At 63.0% G+C, this 13019-nt stretch overlaps 1 protein-coding gene across 9 annotated transcripts in view; it reads left to right on the top strand.

Annotated features, from left to right (window-relative positions):
- Window positions 1-13019, top strand: part of NFATC1 (nuclear factor of activated T cells 1) — a 105351-nt gene that overhangs the window by 25206 nt on the left and 67126 nt on the right. For all 9 annotated transcript variants that reach the window (XR_006294030.1, XM_043559126.1, XM_043559130.1 and 6 more), the window contains exon 3: window positions 3740-3899. Coding sequence is in view for 8 of the 9 variants with exons in the window: in XM_043559126.1 (XP_043415061.1) it covers window positions 3740-3899 (160 nt within the window). In the remaining variant the exon portion in view is untranslated. The remainder of the gene's footprint in view (window positions 1-3739; window positions 3900-13019) is intronic.

Below are 13019 nucleotides of genomic sequence, written 5' to 3' on the forward strand. Positions count from 1 at the left end.
GGCCGGTTCCCTCCTCACAGCCTGGAGGTGCCGCGAACCCAGCATTTAAAAGAACCTCCTCAGGAAGACTGAGGTTCAGTGAGAGTTGAAAGGCGTTTCTCGTGGGAAACGGGCAGCGGCAGCCGCTGCGAGAACCGGGTGATTCAGACTGGGAGCGCGAGGCTTCCTCTCCCCACGGGAGGCCTCGCCCACGCTCGGAAGGGGCGCCGGGGAGACTGTGACTGCTCGAGGGAAGCCGTCACACGGGGCAGTGCTATCTGGGCCCCTGGCACACGGCGGAGCTCCCGGCGGAAGGGGCCCCTGCCCCCCCCCCCCCCCCAGGCGACTGGCACTGACCCGGGCCCCAGAGCCGCTCTGGGGGGAGAGGGGGGGTCCGCATGCGACAGCAGCTCGGGTAGTTATGATAGTAATGGGCACGTGATTCGGAGCTATGTCTCCTGAGACGAGGACGACCGGTTTTTTTTTAAGTTTATTTTGAGAGAGAGAGAGAGAGAGAGAGAGAGAGAGAGTGAGCGGGGAGGGTCGGAGAGAGAAGAGAGAGGGAGTGAGCGGGGGAGGGAGGGCGTCCGCAGGACGCTGCTCCTTCGTGGTTGCACATTTCCCAGAGTCCCCTCTGCGCCAGGCCCGGCAGCTGAACCTCGACCTGTGGTCTTGGGGGACGAAAGGAGTTCGGGCTCTTCAAGCTAAAAGCAGCTTTGGCCAACTGTATACCTTACACGGGGCTGGTGTTCCCGTGCCGTTTCACCGGTTTGTGCTTCACACGGAGTTGACAAGACCTGTGTCCTGCGATCGTGAAATCATTACGTGTCACTTTCAAATGAGTGTGAACAGTACTAAGGACGGTGACCGTCAACCCGGAGCAGATCTGGAGGACGCGGCAGGACCAGGCCGTCTGTTGGGCTGGGCGCCAGGCCTTCAGGCCAGGGGTTGGGGGCACGCGTTGTCTTCGGAAAAATGCGTATGAGAAATCAGACGATGGGGCTCCTGGGGGTTCAGTTGGTCGGGCGTCCGACTTTAGCTCAGGTCATGGTCTCACGGTGTGTGGGTTCAGGCCCCACGTCGGGCTCTGTGCTGGCAGCTCGGAGCCTGGAGTTTTTTTCAGATTCTGTGTCACCCTCTCTCTCTGCCCCTCCCCCACTCCTGCTCTGTCTCTCTCTCAAAAATAAATCAACATTAAAAAAAAAAGAAATCAGACAGATATGGAGCCCTCCTGAGATTTGCAGAGGTTACTGCTGCTGGTTTGAAGTGTTTGTTATTAGTATCTAACGGGCTGTTTTGCACTTGGTGTGTCTGTGACCATGAGGCCCCAGCAAGGTCTTTGGTGGGATGTGTTGGCAGGATGGGCGCACGTTCTCCAGCGGGGTCATGCGCATGACCCGGCCGATGAGGGGCCTCCCGGAGTGTCTCGGGGCGACGTCTGGAGACACATCCACAGGTTCAAGGGTTTGCTGCCTTTGATGTGACCAGGAAGGTGGCCTAGGCCTCTCACTTGGCCGTTCACCTCGCTGGTGATAGCGACAAATTGGAAACCACCCAGAATCCGAGCAGCGAGGTAGCAATCAGTTACTTATATGGCAAAATAGGATACTGGGATCGAACCAATTTTTGACAGTATGCCAAAATGCTGAACGTCTTTAATTAAAAAAAGGCAGGGTATCCAGTTACATATTTTACTTTATTAAAATACACCCTTTTTTAAATGAGAATACTCCCAGATACACATCCAATTGTGGAGATCGTTTCTGGGGAAGATTTTGCGATGTTTGAGCGCGTGCATATAGAGAGCTTCAGGTAGGCTCTACGGGTCACGTGCATCTTACTTATGGATTCAGCCACCTTTTTCTTGCTGCACTGAGAGGATCAGATCAACTCGAAGATGGGTCTGAAGTACGGAGTTATCTGCTACGTTCAGCGGGCCCAGGAGCCGGGGCCGAGGCCGGGCGGCAGCGTGGGGACCGCGGAGCTGCGGCCCCAGGGCCCCAGATATCTCTCCGGGCTCGGCCCCGTCTCTGAGCCGGAGACGAGTTTGCATCTGTTGTCGCGCTGCCAACGCCACGCCGGGAATTTTCAGTGACTGTAACCGCGTGTAGCGTAGCACTTTGTGATCACGCGAGTCCACGCGTGCCACGCGTGTGCTGTGGGCACACTCGCCCATGACCCAGGGCGGGTCGTTCGGGCACATTTACTCTTCGGTCACGTTCAAGTACGCAGGAGATTAGAAAGCGCCTGTGCCCAGGCCCACACTCCAGGGACCTGCCGCGGTGCCTCCCACCCCCTTCCTGCCCCCCCCCCTTTCTGGTTTTACCTCCGGGAGGCAGGTGGCCCCCAGAGTTTGTTTCTCTTTCTGTTCACCTGGGTCGGTGGAGCGGTTACGGTCTCACGGGGCTGGTGTGTGGGACACTCTGAGCGGAGGCGCCCTCGCCACAGCGGGGGTGCGGTGTTTGCCTGCGCGCTGCGCCGTGCGGAGTCCGTCCGGGCGGGGGAGCAACCCGCCGACCCCCTTCCCGCCCTCGACCCCTCCCCAGAAGCCCTCCCGGATGGCCTTGCCTTCCGCCCTCGGTGTCACCGGAAGCCGGCGCTCGGCTGATAACCTCGTCTAGGAAATGCCTCTGAGCCACCAAGGCGTTTCCTTCGTCAGGAAAAGTCTCATTTGACGGCTGTGTGAGCCCTTTAGAAGCGACACTGGCATTTCACGCCAACTTTGGCCCGTTTCAGTCCTGGGCAGATTCCCTGCGCCCATGTGTCTTTACCCCACTCTTAACTGGTCAAGTTGCTGGATCGGTTTCTCTAGAGATCCGTGAGGTTTGTCTACACAGCGAGAGACCCTGGGCCTCAGGTTTCGTCTCAGCATCTCGTTACAATGGAGTTGACGTGCACACAGCAGGCAGGGGCGTGAAGGGGAGACAGGGCCCCCCGAAGCGGGCTGTGGTTGGAGCGCGGTGGCCGGTGGACCAGACCCCGGTCCTGTGGGGGGGACACAACGGCCAGCACAGGTGGCCCAAAGCTGCTCAGGGCTGAGCGTCAGCTTCCTAAGGGGCGGGGCCCTGAGGCATATACTTCGTCGGGAGAGCGGGACCTGATTTCAGAGGGGAAATTGCCTCCTTTGCAAAGGTCGCCAGCTCTGCAGCTACGAAACGGGGCTGTTAAAGCAAACCTCCGTGCCACGAGGAGACAGCGTGGTTCCGTGGCTCTTAGGATGGGATCTGGCAGGTGCACACGCTTGCCCTTGCCAGCGCACACATGTGACCTCGTGTGACACTCCCGGTTTCCCTCTCTTCTCCTGGGTCTGCGCCCTCAGCGAGCAGGCCGTCTCGTTTGTCCTGCGTGGGCCCCTGGGTCGAGGGGGCTGGGGTGCGGTCGCCGCGAGCCCTGGACGGCCGGCGAGCGGGGCCGTGGCCTCCCGTTCCTGCGGTCAGGCTCGTACCTCCGTGACTTTGAAAGGATCTTCAGTGAGTTCCGGAACCCGTCCTGTTACGGAGGATAAATCATTTAAAAAGGCCTATCCCGACGGGAGGCAACTATTTTGAGGTCGTGCGCGACGTCTGCATCTTGTCCAGAACCTCGTCTCGAGACCCGACGGCCTGTGGCGTGCGTCCCGGTCACGTGACCGTTGGCCCCACGGGGTCGTTCCCCTGCCCGACGGGGACGTCGGACGTCGGACGTGGCGGAGCGCTGCCACGGCGTGCGTGCGAGGAGGCGCGTGGCGTCGCCATCTAACGCCCTGTGTGTTCTCCCGCAGCCCGTCCCTCCCCGCCCTGGACTGGCAGGTGCCCTCGCGCTCGGGGCCCTACGAGCTGCGGATCGAGGTGCAGCCCAAGCCCCACCACAGAGCCCACTACGAGACGGAGGGGAGCCGCGGGGCTGTGAAGGCGTCGGCCGGAGGACACCCCAGCGTGCAGGTACCGGTCTGCTGGCCGCAGGACGCGCCGGGAGCCCGATGGGGCCCCTGGTCCGCCGCTCGTGGTGTTTCTATCTGCGCTTCTCTTTTTCTCTTAAAACGTAATTGTTCTGCCCTGGCCCCTTCCGCCGGGAGCGTCAAGTCCTGCTTTCTTCCTTCGTGAGACAGTGGCTGGCAGTGGACGACCACGTGGCTCTCGGCTCCGTGGCTTAAACCCAGCTGTAAGCAGCTAAGACTGTGTGCACGTGGGATTACTTTCAGGGATTCCCAGGGATCTCTAGGGCCGGGGGTTGCCCGTGTGGGCCTGGCCTCGGGCGGGGGCCGGGGGTCGTCCCTGTGGGTCTGGCCCTGGGTGGGGGCCGGGGGTCGTCCTGTGGGCCTGGCCTCGGGTGGGGGCCGGGGGTCGCCCGTGTGGGTCTGGCCTCGGGTGGGGGCCGGGGGTCGTCCTGTGGGCCTGGCCTCGGGTGGGGGCTTGGGGTCGCCCGTGTGGGCCTGGCCTCAGGCGGGGGCCGGGGGTCGTCCCTGTGGGTCTGGCCCTGGGTGGGGGCCGGGGGTCGTCCCTGTGGGTCTGGCCCTGGGTGGGGGCCGGGGGTCGTCCTGTGGGCCTGGCCTCGGGTGGGGGCCGGGGGTCGTCCTGTGGGCCTGGCCTCGGGTGGGGGCCGGGGGTCGCCTGTGTGGGTCTGGCCTCGGGTGGGGGCCGGGGGTCGTCTGTGTGGGTCTGGCCTCGGGTGGGGGCCGGGGGTCTTCCCTCGGGTGGGGGCCGGGGGTCGTCTGTGTGGGTCTGGCCTCGGGTGGGGGCCGGGGGTCGTCTGTGTCCGCGTGGGCCTGGCCTCGGGCGGGGCCAGAGGTCGTCCCTGTGGGTCTGGCCTCGGGCGGGGCCAGAGGTCGTCCCTGTGGGTCTGGCCTCGGGTGGGGGCCAGGGGTCATCCCTGTGGGTCTGGCCCTGGGTGGGGGCCGGGGGTCGTCCTGTGGGCCTGGCCTCGGGTGGGGGCTGGGGGTCGCCCGTGTGGGTCTGGCCTCGGGTGGGGGCCGGGGGTCGTCCATGTGGGTCTGGCCCTGGGTGGGGGCCGGGGGTCGTCCGTGTGGGTCTGGCCCTGGGTGGGGGCTGGGGATCGTCCTGTGGGCCTGGCCTCGGGCGGTGGCCAGGAGTTGTCCCTGTGGATCTGGCCCCGGGCGGGGGCCGGGGGTCGTCCCTGTGGGTCTGGCCCCTGGCGGGGGCCGGGGGTTTTCCGTGTGGGTCTGGCCTCGGGTGGGGGCCGGGGGTCGTCTGTGTGGGTCTGGCCTCAGGTGGGGGCCAGGGGTCGTCTGTGTCCGTGTGGGCCTGGCCTCGGGTTGGGCCAGGGGTCGTCCCTGTGGGTCTGGCCTCAGGTGGGGGCCGGGGGTCACCTGTGTGGGCCTGGCCCTGGGTGGGGGCTGGGGTTCTTCCGTGTGGGCCTGGCCCCTGGCGGAGGGGGGGGGCCCACCCACTGCTGGTGCCGGCAGGTCCCCGCTTGGCGGCCACCCCCTGTGGCGTGTAGGTCGTGTGGGTGGCAGGAGCCTTGCTGATGCCGCGTCCAGTCGGATGTCTGTTCTCCCCACGTCTTCCTAGGCTGACACGTTTGATTCAGACAAGACGTTAAGAGGAGGATGAGCCCGAGGGCCGGCCTTGCTTCCCTGATGGCACCCGTGGGCAGTGTGCGCGGTGGGCCATCTTCCGCACCTCTTAGGAGCCGTGACCCTGGCTGTTACTCCTTCGTTGAGGGTAAACGGAGAGTGAATTAAATATAACCTCGGAATCAAAATGTTTTATTTTTGAGGAGCTCTTCTGTAAAAGTCTGTAAAGTGTCAGCAAAGCCAGGGCGCTCTTTACGGGGCTCTGCAGAGACTTCGCACCCGCCCTGTCCCGCCCGCACTCACGCTTGGCCCCGTCCCGCCCGCTCAGGTGGGGGCGATGAGGAGAAGGTGCCCGCAGCTCCGGGCCGTACCTCTTGCCCAGACCTCGCTGTCCCTGGAGCGGCGGCCTGGGGAGACCTCAGCCGCCCCGCGTCCATCCAGGGCGTCTCTAACAGCAAATCATTAGGAGCCAACAAAAGGTCCCCTTGGCCACTATTTAAGTGAATTCCATTCACGTGACGCTGCTTTTGGCTTGGGTATTTTCAGTGGTTTCAGTGGTTGGTTTAAAGACTTCCTTCTTTCTGAAGGACAGAGGTTCTCAACATGAGGGCCCTGACCTGGGAGTCGCTAGAAATGCAGGTTCTGTGGCCCACACAGGCCACGGATCGTGGAGTTCCTGGGTGGGCCCGAGGTCTGGTCCCCTCGGCTCCCTTATGTGGAGCGGGCTGTGCGCGGTCTGTTCCTTGCCACGTCTTGGGGATCCTCAGGCCGGACACGGGAAGAGCAGAGGATGTGCCTTGAGGCGCCTGGGCATCAGGGAGCCCCGCGCTCCCCAGGAAGAGGCGCCACGCACCGCCAGGCCGTGCTGGGGTCTCCTGCCCACGTGTCGGGGGTGACTGCGGGTGCTGGCCTCCCAACTGAAAACACTGGACGGGAAGAAGATTCATTTTGCTTTAGAGCTGGAGCGTTTGTCACTGGTGTTCCGGGGGCACCTTGGTAACTGTGACGGGGACAGGTAGTGTCCACCGCCCGAAGGCATCACCCTTCTACTCAGGGAGTATGTGTGGCCACAGAGCGTGGCCGCTGTGTGACGTCGGTGGACTCCGTTCCTGACAAGCTTCGGCCCTCCTGCCCGGGCCCGTCGCTGTGACTCTCGGGCCCCCGTGTGGGGTCGGGCTTGCTCTCCTGCCCAGAGCTCCAGGCGGTGGATGGGGAATGCTTGGCTCTCACCACGAAATCAGGAGCCCCGACCGGTCACTGGGGGAAGGAGGCCAGCCGGAGGGCGCCTGGCAGGGCACGGCACGCTTTTACTTTATTCCGTTTCGATAAACAGAAGGCCTGCCAGGGAAGGAGCCCCCGAGAGAAAGGCCATCCGCCCAGACGACAGTCAGCAGCTGGAGTTTGCGGGGACCGTGCTTGTGGCCCTGCGCTTCATGCTGACTAGTGCTTGCCTGCTTGGCTGCGGGACGCACACACCGCGGCCAGCTGGGCGTTCTCCGTCCCGCCTTCACGGCGGGCTGAGGTCGGGGGACGCGGGCATCAGCCCGGCTCTGTGACTACAGACATTGGACTCCCTTTCCCGCAGCCGTTTTCACCGAACAAAAGTGCACTGCTGTGGACAGGAAAGGCCGCGGAGCAGCTCACGGAGAAGAGAGAATCCGGCAGCAAAACACCCCCATTTCTTGAAAGTAAACGCAGCAGGGGGAGCGGGTCCTGCAGTGGGGACAGCCGCGTGCGGACGTTAGCGCCTTCCGCGTGGACGTGCGATGCCCGGGACTTGGCGCGCGTGATTGAGGATAGTCCGCGGCCGGCGGCCACTGTCCTGGGGGTCGGGGAGGGCGGGCAGCACAGCCCGGGTCTCCGGGTGCTTTGCATCCGTCCGCCTGTGCCCGTCGCCCCTCGCGGGACCCCCGCCTCCAGTCTCTAGTGTGGATGTTACGGCGAGGATTACGGAACTTGAAGTGGCATTTACAACATCTGAACGATTGTTTCAGATTAGATGCAAGAGTGGGTTGTGGGTTTGAACGGGCCGAACGCCCCCCCCCCCCCCTCCAGCCTCACGGGGGAAATACAGCAAGAAAATGGTGCCTAGCAGAAACTGTCAGGTGCTGAGAGGGTCTCTCGCGGGTGAGAGATGAGCGACTGAGGCTTTTCTGATGGATCCGTGGCAAAGTGAATTCCCGTCTGTGCACGTATGAGGTGAGCAGTTAAAAAGAAGGGGTTTGGAGGGTTTGCTCTCTTTTTCAGTCGGTGGCCCGCACACTGGGTGAAAATGGCGTTAGTGTGTAGTTACAAAACACGTGAAAGTAGAAAATGCTCTCAGGTGCCGTGAAAGCCTGCTAACCACAGGTTTTATCCTGTGGGGAGTCATTTTAGCGCATCCTGACACGGAGCCCCAGCGCCACGCCCGCTCCTCCCTTTTCGGAAGCCGGGTGCCCGCCCTTGCCACCAGGCCGCGCAGGGGCGGTTCCTGGGGAAGCCTGATGGCAACATGACGTCCCCGTGCCAGCCGCTGACGACCAGGCTCTGCCGCGTTTCCAAGTCTGTGCGTCGAATCGCAGCCCCTGTGCAGAACGGGACACCCAGCCGTGCCCCAGGGCAGGACCTGCTCCGGGTCAGCCGTGTCCCTGACTGTAGGAAGGAGCCGCCCGGTGCACCTGCCTCCGGGAGGTGCCTCCTTCCCAGGCACGGGCCGGGACTGGAGGGTGGGAAGGGACTTCAGCAGTCACGTGGGCTCTGCCGGCGTCCGTGTCTCCCGAGCGCCCACATTAGTACCCGTGGCCTCCTGGGCCAGCCTTGCCCCGGCTGTAGTCCCGGCCCTGGGAGGCCGGCGTGTGGCCGTCAGAGGGTCCGGCAGAGCGAGGCCCCCGAGCCCCGGGCAAGGTGGGAGGCGTCGGAAGGGCCTGCGTGAGACTTGCCTTCCCAGGGGGCACAGGAAGGCTGGCCCTCTTCCAGTGTTGCCTCTGAGAACCCAGAGGATTCTGCCCTGAGGGTCCCTCCTTCAGACTGGGCTCCCGGCCAGACGGGTTTGCTGACCCTGGTTTTCTGTTCTGTTTTCCTGTGTGACCCCGCTGCCTGCTCTCCCTGCCCTGTGCTGTGCCCGGTGGCCCGTCTGCAGAGAACCTGTCTGTTCCCGGCTGCCCTGCAGGGGCCCAAGGAGCAACCTGGGGGACATCGCTGACCTCTGAGCCAGGGGTCAAAGAATTAAGCTCTGTTTACCAAGCTCCCGAAATAACTGTCTGATAGCATCTAGCCCACCACACAGGAGGCCGGGTCTGCGTGAATAATTAATAGGTCACTGAGACGAGAAGCCTTGGGAAGTCTCGCGAGGTCGTAAGCGGCACTTTAGACTTGTATTTGGTGTTGTCGGTTCCAGGCTCCCGGTCGGTGACGGGTGGTTGGTGACCGGTGGCTGGCATCGGTCCTGCCCGGTGATGCCGGAATCGGCCCTGGAGCCGAGGGCGGGGGTCTCGAGGGACCCGGACACCACCCTGGCCTCAGGCTCAGGCAGGCTGCCCCGGGTGCATCGGGGCTGAGCTGTGCCCCAGCAAGTGCGTGGCAAGTGTCCCTGTAATGTGAGGCCTCTGAGGCCTGCAGCCCAGGGACAGACACACTGGGGAAGAGCCCGCGTTCTCCCGTCCTGGAGGCTGGGCTGGCAAAGTCTCGCTGCTGTTGTCTCACCCGCCTGAATGGTGGGGCTGCAGAGCTGTGGTGTGCGAAACCTGGGCGTGAGCGGGCGGGTGGAGAGAGGCTTGCCCGGGCCCACGGCACGGTCTTTCACCCAGACGTGCACCCCGTCGTCTCCTACCTGGCTTGTCACGGCAGGTGTCACTTCTGTCCCGACAGGGCTGCTAACCTGGAAAGCCAGGATTTCCACAAAAGGCAGAGAAATAGATGTTACCGGAATAAACTAGTACTTGATGACAAACTTTCATGGGCCTGGCTGGGTGGGAGCGTCGGCATCCACGGAACAGCCCCTCCCACGGAGCCCTCGCGCAGCGGGGATTCAGATGCAGTTCTGACCCCAACCCAATGTCAGCCGGCCCCGCAGTCCAGTCTGGCCGACTTGGAGGGGGTGTGGACTCACGTTCCTGGGGCCGCCCATACCCTTGCAGCATGCCCAGGCGGGCGTCCAGGGGGGCGTCCAGGCAGGTGGTCTGCTGAGTACACACAATTCTGTAGGTCCCGCCCTGTCCTGGTCAGGCAGGGGGGCCATCTGGCCCCCAACACGGGTGGGTCCACAATGGTTGTACCTGCCCAGCACCCTGAAATGTGTTACCAACTTTTATGACGACGAGGGCTCGTCCCTCTTAAGAAAGCCAGAGACGTCCGCTGGGACTGTGCAGAGAGGTGCCCCAGTGCCTTGTGTCACTGTAGTAGTGCCATTCAGGTGGCCAGTCTGTTGTCATCTCAGTTTGGGGGGGGGGGTCCTTGGAATATTGTTGCCACCTGCTGGTGTGCAGAGAAGGCAGACGGACTCAGGCGGGCTCCTGGACGCCCGTTTGAGTTTGGTGTTTCCACCAAGCTGATGGAAGCGTGGTTTTGGTTTCCATGCCGCCCAGACATCCCCCTGGGAATAAAGTCTGTGAGTAGCGTTGTAGTGGAAGCCGCCAGAAATCTTGATTCAGCACTTGAGCTTTCTTGTTGCACGCTGTGGAAACTGTAAAAGAGTGTTCTCAGGCGGTTTTCTGAAAGGCCCTCTGAGGGCAGAGCAGTGTGCGGGACTCTTCCACGTAGAGATGCGTGCCTGTGCCTCAGAAACGTGACATCAGGCGCATGCGTGATGGGGGGGAGGGTGTGATGGGGGGGGGCGCCAGGCAATTTAACTGGAGACAATGGTGAAGAATTATAAAAAGTTTATCTTGAGAGAGAGAGAGAGAGAGGGCGAGCAGGGGAGGGGCAGAGAGAGAGGGGGGAAGAGAGGATCCCAAGCAGGCTCCACGCTGTCAGCACAGAGCCTGATCGGGGCTTGAACTCACGAACCGTGAGATCATGACCTGGGCACAAATCAAGTCAGATGCTTAACTGACTGAGCCACCCAGATGCCCCAAGAAATTATCATCTTTAATAAACATGTCAAAATTGGGAAATCCACATCCCAGCTGTGCCTCCCCATGGCGGCCAGGTGACAGGCGCCTGGTGCCCGCGGGTGGGGCTGCGCCTGGCAGGGGGTCCCTGCTCCGTGTGCTCTGAGGTCCGGCTTCGTTCCCACTGGCTGGCCCTTGGCCTGTGGTGCCTGGCGGGGCTGGTCTTCGGCCTGTGAGCCAGGCTCTACCCCGGTTGTTGTCCCCCAGGGGCCCCACCAGTGCAGGGCGACACAGGGAGAGGGACGTGCTGGGACCTACAGTGTAGACCCCCGTTGCGGGCCGCAGGTAGCTCAGGACTCAGTGCTCCTGCACGCCAAGGAGGCGGGTGGCCAGTGACCAACTGTCCAGATGCTTGGGTTTTTGTCTGTTGCCCTGTGGTTTTAAAGTCTGTCCCGTGTTTGAGAGCAGTCTGTGGACTGGAGAACGCTTCCTTCCTGAGCTGCTGTTCCGTGACTGTCCCTGAGAGTCGGCCGCGTGTCCCGGGCTGGCAGCCGCGGTCCCGCCGAGCCGGGCTGCCCCCAGTCCCTCTCCCTGGTCCGGGAGAACACTGGGCTCTGCTCCGCGTCAGCACAGACGACGCTCGGCCCAGCTGCGGCCTGAGAGCGCCAAGGTGGGACCCGCAATCGCTCCCTGACCGGCCTCGCGGGCGGTGTCCCCTCAGCAGCACTGGGTGCAGGGAGGAGGGCTGTGGGCAGCAGGCTGTGCAGCACCTCCATCAGCCGATGTGCTGGGGCCCTGCCCTCGCTGTCCTTTGGGTCACTGACGGCAAACACCGAGGGCCTGGCCGGGGGGTGAGTGGCCTCTGCGGGGGGCGGGGGCCACCCCGTGGGGCCGGGAGGTCCTGAGGGGGTCCCAGACACCCTCTCCTCCAGGGGCAGGCCACCAGTGGGCAGGTCCGTGAGTTGATGGGAGCCCGTGCCTGTGTAGACGCCACACCTACCACACCGCTGGATGGGCCCTTCTTTGAAGACGGACGTTTCCAGAAGTTTTCTCCCCCATGGCCAGGTTCCTGGGGGTGCTCTGGGTTCTGGAGTCACTGAAGTTATGTTTGCTGCTGTAGTTTAACATTTCCAAATGGTTTCTGAGGCTCTTATGCGCTCTGTTTCTAGATCATTTTTCCCTCAGCAGAAAGTTGGGTCTTCTCAGCATGTTTTTAATTAGAAACACTAAATGTAGTGTTTCCGTGCGAAACGTTCTTTGATCCAGAAGTAATGTAATTTCTCTTTTCTGGATGCTTCCACGCGTGTCTGTGTGAATCCCGCCCGCCGGCTCCGTGGGTGACGTCTCTGGGTCACTTCAGAGCCGTCCCATCTGTAGGGTCAGCCCGCAGGGGGCGGGGCTCGGTGGCCTCGGCTGCCCTGCTCCCGTGAGGGACGACGCGCCTGTGTGTGGTGGGCTAGCGGGCGGCAGGTGCCCACACGGCCACAGAGCTGCCGCCCAAGCCTCCCTTCCCTCCCTCTGGCCTCTGCCCGCCCGCGCTCGGCTCAGCCGGAACCAGCCTGGAGACCGTGTGTTCCACTCAGCGCTCACACACAACCACTGTGCCCTGTAGCCGTACAAAGCCCCGGGGATTCTGCGCGTCTCCCTGCCCTTGGCCGGAAGCTCCTCCTCTGTCACTTGCTGGATGGGAACCCCTCGGAAGGAAGGCTCACGGTGACGGCATGCCGGAAAGTGGCGTCCCGGGAAACACGGCCTGCGGACTAGGACCTTATCTCTCTCGGCGTCTGGACGTGTCCTTGAATTAGGGACACGCGCGAACCGTGCCTGCGGACTGGCGGGGGTCCCGGTGCCAGGTGAGCCCCTGCGCTGACCTCGTCGGACCCACGTGTGTGAGCCCTTCTCCCCCGTCATCAGTGGGGGCAGGTCCGAGGTCTCGACGGGGAAGAAGATGAGCCCCGTGGCGAGAGGCGGACGTGTGCCTGGCGCCCCTGACCCCCTCGAATGACAGGCTAGCTTTGCCAGGGCCCGAGAACAGTGCACAGCTGCTCTTGAAGCCCCGGGGGTCGTGCGTTCAGGTAGTTTTGCAGGCTGGGCGGCCTTGAGACCAAGTCCCGAGTGAAGACGGGACCTGTTTCTTACAGTCAAGTCTGGAAACCGAGTCAGCGAAGGCCTCACAACTGCGGAGCCACGGGACGCTGCCCACCTTTTCCTCTCAAAGCCCCTCCCTCCTGGAGACCACGTCCCGACCCTGGGACGCAGCGGGGTAGCGGGGGGACGCGTGACTCCAGCCCTGCCTGGCGCCTGCCCCATGCAGCACCTCACTGGTGGGACGGGACGTGCTGGCAGGTGTTCCAGACCCTGCCTTCGCCCTGTGTGCGCGTCCAGTGAGCGCCCCGGGCCCCGGGAGAGGGACAGCCGAGCAATTTCATCCACGTCTCATCCAAGATGCACACCCACGCTGACGTGAAGTAAAGTGTAGGGGGTTTTGAGTGAACAGTTGG

Source organism: Prionailurus bengalensis, chromosome D3 (assembly GCF_016509475.1).
Source record: "Prionailurus bengalensis isolate Pbe53 chromosome D3, Fcat_Pben_1.1_paternal_pri, whole genome shotgun sequence".
In the NCBI taxonomy this organism is placed as follows: Eukaryota; Metazoa; Chordata; class Mammalia; order Carnivora; family Felidae; genus Prionailurus; species Prionailurus bengalensis.